Source organism: Grammomys surdaster, unplaced genomic scaffold, assembly GCF_004785775.1.
Source record: "Grammomys surdaster isolate TR1022 unplaced genomic scaffold, NIH_TR_1.0 314, whole genome shotgun sequence".
In the NCBI taxonomy this organism is placed as follows: domain Eukaryota; kingdom Metazoa; phylum Chordata; class Mammalia; order Rodentia; family Muridae; genus Grammomys; species Grammomys surdaster.
Genome location: NW_021604733.1, coordinates 1,449,090 through 1,455,089, shown reverse-complemented (window position 1 = coordinate 1,455,089; position 6,000 = coordinate 1,449,090). Strand labels below are relative to the sequence as shown.

General features: G+C 47.3%; 1 protein-coding gene across 2 annotated transcripts in view; it reads right to left on the bottom strand.

Annotated features, from left to right (window-relative positions):
* Positions 1-1,605: 1,605 nt before the first annotated feature.
* Grhl1 (grainyhead like transcription factor 1) overlaps positions 1,606-6,000 on the bottom strand; it is a 45,542-nt gene continuing 41,147 nt past the window's right edge. For both annotated transcript variants that reach the window (XM_028777761.1, XM_028777762.1), the window contains 2 exons: positions 4,770-4,834; positions 1,606-3,473 (listed from right to left, as the gene is read on the bottom strand). In XM_028777761.1, coding sequence (XP_028633594.1) covers positions 3,359-3,473; positions 4,770-4,834 — 180 coding nt within the window. In that variant the 3' untranslated portion in view covers positions 1,606-3,358. The remainder of the gene's footprint in view (positions 3,474-4,769; positions 4,835-6,000) is intronic.

Sequence of the window (6,000 nt, the reverse complement as noted above, 5' to 3'; positions counted from 1 at the left end):
TTTTAGCCCTGTAAGGACTAGGTGGCCTTGTAATGGAGTCACCAAAGGGACAGTATGCAGTTCTATTAAGAAAGCCCTTGGTACAGTGAGGAACATGGTGAGACATGAGGATTCTGTGAGTGCAGGCTCACTGGACGATGTCTTTGGCTGTGGAGTGGGTGTTTTGATCAGAGGCAATGCTGTGTGGAATATCGTGATAGTGGACAGGGCACTCTGCAAGCGTGCAGGTGGCAGTTTTAGCGGGAGCATTAATCATAAAAGGAGGGTGAAGAAACTCCAGTCTGGATTCCAGTAAGCATCAAACACTGTCCCTTCTATGATGGAAGACGGTGTTAGCGCTGGCCTGTGCTCGTGGTTGACTGGCACTCAGCAGTAGCCACAGCTACATGAGTCTTCGGCTCCTGCCAGCCCAGACCTAAGAGCTCTGGGTCTACATGGCACCTGCCCTAGGTCTCTGGATCCCAGAACACATCTTCTCCTCCATCCTTTTGTCTCTTAAGACCAGACAGACACCATTCTATTTCTCGGCTCGTGCACAGCCACTATTCGCTCTGTGTTTAGAAGCACTCACCTGAGTGTCCAGTGGTGGGACTGTTCACATTCCCACTCAGTTCGCGCCTCCAGTGTTCACTGCTATGACCATGGTGGTGGAATCAGTGGTATCTTTAGCCCTAATCCCATTAAAAGAGCTCACTCCAGAAACTCTTATCCCACAGGGCCTTCTCAGTGTTCCTCGTGGAGGACTTGGAGGTGTCTAAACTCCAGTCACCTTCTCACAGAGCCGTGATGTTCATTCTGGTAGCTAACTGGATTTTTTTTAAATGTTATTTGCATTTGATTCAGAGATTTGAAGCATGTAGTAGCTACAGGACTTTGGGACCAGGGGGTCATGTGCTTAGAGTTCCGGATCAGGAGTCCTCTGCTTAAGACAGAGGAGACCTGAGCACAGCTGGGATCCCCTCTGAGCACTGGGTTTAACCCCCAGGAGGCAGGTGTCAGTGATCAAAGCCTGTCTGCACTGCTGGTGACCTCAGGTGGGGTGCACATGCCACCATCATGAGATGATAGTCACACAGTTCTTTCCTGGAGCACTTGCAGCCATAGAAATAAAGGACACCGTGCACCCTGTCAACACTTCCAAGGCACAGCTGGTTGTCCACGTGCAGGGACCCACTCAGCCTTCCTCTCAATGCCCACCCTCCCACTGGGGTCTCTTGCTGGAGACCACTCTCTCAGGTATCTCTGCTTTAGCCATTGCTGTTCACTGGACAGTTTTTACCACGTGGTCCAAGTCCTGCCCAGGCTCATTTCTGAGCGAGAAACTCCATAAAACCCTCTGCTTGTCTAAAGGTAGGAAAAGTTACTACTATCAAGTTTCTTGAATGTCTACCAGGTGCTGGGTAGGGAGGCTGCCTCTTGGGCAATACCAGGTTCCAAGGCGTAGGTCAGAGTTGAGTGGGGAGTTGAACCAGGGGCAGACTGGGGGCCGGGAGGAAGGGTTCCTCAGGCTGGACCTAAGCCACTGATGGCATAGGCTGCACTGTGGGCCTAAGGACGTAGTTGGGAAATGCTTAGAAGTTACAGAACTCTTCCAGGCCAGTTGACTTCATTAACTGCATCATGTTCATTAAAAGCATATTTTACACATGGTGGTACATGTATGCAATTCCAGTGCTGGGGGTGGGGGGCTGAGGCAGGAGGTTTATGAATTCCAAGTCAGTCTGAGCTTTACAAATGATGCTGGGAGTGGCGGGGCGTGCCTTCAATCCTTGCACTTGGGTTGCAGAACTCTTGAATCCTAAGCTGTCTGGTCTACATAATAAGTTCTGGGTTAGTCAAGACAAAGGAAAGGGACGCGTGAAGGAGTTACGCTGGATAACAGGATCCGGCATCTTATGAGACAGACATATAAAATTCAATCCCTTTGGTTTAAAACACGTTCAATGATACAATTAAGACAAGTAAAACTGATTTCATAACACAAAATAGAAAATATTGTTATATGACCCGTATCCCGTGTCTTAGAAAACCAGCTATTTTGTTCACATACTTTCATTAGAGTATTTTCACCTAAGTATACAGTTAACAATCCCACTCATACAATGACCTATTCTAGTTCCCTGAACCTAAAGAAACCCGCAATTGTATTTCTGTTACAGGATTCATTATAAAATTACATTGTAAAGTTTTGTTTTTAAATATTTAAGTGTGTACAAAACATTCCCCTGCCACAGTAATGTAAATCCATGAATGCTTTCTAGTTAAAACACACGGTAGCTGACGCTTGGAAGCTCTGAAACTCGGCACTTGTAGAATCGGCCCATTTTGGTTTGCATCGCTGGCGCATGATGACAGCTGTGTCTCTGCATGGGCACAGCTGGCTGAGACCCGCAAACACACCTCATATCGTAGCTGCAGTCCAGTCTTCCATCAGTTCCACTCAGGGTGTAGAAACCCACACAGTGACAACATTCACAAGAGCAGATGGCTCTGCCACACGAGATGGCTTTTTTGCTATGCTAGGGAACACTTGCTTGTGTTTTGGGAAAACAGTGTTCTACCTGCTTGGTCCATGTTATCAAAAATAACTTAACCTCTTCTCTAAGAGGGTTTTCAAGGTAGATCTTCCTGTTTGCCTTCACTATCTGTACACAGACACCGTATTTATATATTATATATTTATATCAGACATATATGTACACATTTACAGGCAGACCTTCAAAAAAGATATTGCACTTATATACAACACAGCTTTACCTGAACTAACTTCACACTGTCACTCATGTAAGTTCTTCATCAGAAAGGCAGTCAGTATGTCCAAGGAAGTTGCAAGGGAAGGTTCCAGTAATGCACCCTATTTAGTAAACACTGGAGGAGGAGAGGCGGAGGGAGAAAGCTCAGCCCTTTATTGCTGAGGGCTGGGCCCACTCCTCAAGGCAGTCAGAGTTAGACTGAGGTCAGGTGAGAACACAAAATCCTCAAAGACAAGCTACCGCCTTCCCATCTCTTGCTAGCCGGCAGCCCACTGCTCTCATGGACACAGGCAGATTTTGACAGGTAGTGTAGCAGATAACCCAAAGGTTCCCACGGCCTGTTAGATCCGGTACAAAGTTCTCACGCTCCACTTTCTAAGCACATCAGAAATTCAAACAGCAACGACAACAACACATGGATTTCTAGCACAAGGAAAACATCAACACAGCACGGAGTACACAGTGCCATTTCCTACGTGAAAGGTTCCTTCCCTGATATTTAAGGTTCTGCAGGGTAGGTGCCTGGGCTCCTCAGCTGGCCAACTATAAGATATATGGAACACTTTCACCAAACTCCCACGCCTGGGGGCTGAGTGCCCCCCACCTTAAATCTCCGTCAGGGTGAGCTTGTACGACCCGCCAGCTTCTTCGATCTGCAGCTGGAAGGTGTCTTCATTGGAGTAGTGCTTCACAATATTGTCGTCCATGTTCACCAGGATCCTGGAGAAAGAGAGGGCATGGGTCCCCATCATCCTACTTGGCTATGGAGCTAGGCTTAGATTTGCTCATCATCGGGTACTGACTGGCTGTGACTTGTGGGGACACTGCCCACACCCTCCCCTGCTAGCAGCTGCCTCATCCAAAAGACAGAGAGTCCCATGGTGCCTGTGGCCAGGTAAAGGATCCCAGTGGTGGAAGCAGGTGACAGACAGGAAGCACTGCCCATTTGATTACTTCTGGCCTAGAGTGTTCACTTACTAAGTGGTACCCGATATGGAAATATAAACCTGCAGACTATCTGTAGTTCTCTACTACAGAGATTCAGTTGGACTCATCTCCATGGTAAGCTTCCTGAGAAGCTACCCTCCAAGTTTAAACAAAGTAGTTAAAGCTTAACCCTTCCTATCAGACTTATCTAGAAAATTCCAACAGATCTAAAAATAGTAATTTTTCTGGGGCCAGAAAAATGGCTCAGCAGGTAAAGGTGCTTGCAGCCAAGCATGGACCTGTGTTCCATCCTTGCTACCTACATGGTAGAGGGAGAGAACTGGCTCCTGAAAGTTGTCCTCTGACCCCACAAGTGCACTGTAGTATGGAAACACACACACACACACACACACACACACACACACACACACACACATGCAGGCGCGTGCATACACATAAACAAACAAGCAAGCAAAATTTTAATTCCTAGACAAGAAGTAATTTTCCACAGCTTGAAAATACAGCCTATGGTAGAGTGCTCAAGAAGAAAGAGAAAGGCTGTGGATCAGACAAAACTGGTTTGAGTCAGCCCCGCATCACCAAACCACGTGATCACAGATAAGCCCTCAGACGCCTCATTTATGAACACTCAAACCCATCTCAAAAACTAGGTGAGAGGCACGGAATGTGCTAGCCTCGACCTGGCTGGTAAGGGGATGGAAGGGTCTGACATCCTTAGTCAGGTTTGTCATACTCCCTGGAATGTGCAGCAACCTCATGCTGCCAGGCTTGGGAAGGGCAAACATATGATCTCCAAACGAAGATCAATATTAGTAAGCAATTTAATAAAAGAAAGAAAGAGAGGCATGATGTTTCACACCCACATTCCCTGCACTGGGGAGGCTGAAACAGAAGGACTGCCATGAGTTCAGAGTTAGCCTGGGCTACAGTGTAACTCTGACCTGCTCTTCCACTTTTTCCCGGCTTTACCACTTGCACCTTCCTGGAGGCCTCTGGACGAGTGGCACGGAAAGCAACCGTGCTGCGGATGACTGTCTTCAGGGTACACAGGACACCGCCAGTACTCACCCTTTTTTGCACTTCTTAAATATTTTCCCAATCTTGTCATGGGGGACATCATACTTGTCTGAGATCTAAAAGAATAGGAGAGAAAGAATGCTGTTGCCAAGGCTTCAAAAGACACCCACGATCGCACTCATCTTTCCTTTCACCTTGTTTTCTTTTTAAGATTTCTTTTTACTTATGTGTATGCCTGTGTATGTGCATTAATTTTACACTTATGTGTATGTGTTTTGCCTGCAGGTGTACCTGTACACCACATGATGCTGGTACCTGTAGAAGCCGGAAGAGGGCACTGGATCCCTACAGACAGCTGTGTGCCATCATAGGGGTGCTGGGAACAGAACTCAGGTCCTCTGGAAGAACAGCCAGTGTTCTTAAGCACTCAGCCATATCTCCAGTGTGTGTGTGTGCGTGAATAAGTCAACTGAAAGAACCAACCATAGCTAGGACCCCGTAAGAGGCGGATACGGCAAGGCTTAGCTTGGTGACAGAGGCATGTGTTCACAGGGTGGATCTAGTTTCCTGTGCAAACTCCTTGATTTCTTCTGTCTCACCTGCTCTACCCAGGAGCCAATGCTGGCTCAGCTTTGCTCACTCAAATCCCAGTGTACACCAGGCCTGCACTGTGCAGTTCACGGTGCTGATCTGAGAAACGCATTCATCCTTGAGAGTTATGGAAACGACATGCAGGTATGAACTGAAAGTTTGTGTCATCTTTAAGGAATGCAAAAGCCGGCATTATGGGCCTGCCTGTAATCCTAGCACTCGGGAGGCTAATGCTGGAAGATCACTGAGCTGAGGCCAATCTACACAGGAAGGGTCCCCCTGAGGGGTACCAGGACCCACTGTCACCTCAATTGATTTATGCTCCTTCACTCACTTCCTGTATCTGAAACCTTACCTATGAGTTTCCTGCTTATTCTGCTCCCTTCTGTTTTCCCAGCTGGGTAACCTACTCCATGGCACTGTGTCATTACTCTGGTGGTTCCAGGGCCTACAATGGCACCAGGAAAAAGCTGAGTGTGGTTGCCTGAAACCCCAGCAATAGGGAGTCTGAGGGCAGAATGGGCTATATAGAAAGTTCTAGACCAGCCTGGACTACACAGTGAGACCTTGGTTTTTGTTGGTTTGTTTTTAAAATATTTGTCAAGAGGCTTCAGCACACCACAGTTGTCAAAGTGTCAAAGTTGTCAAAGCAGAGGGACACTTCTAGTCCAATTCAACTATGCTTCACTTT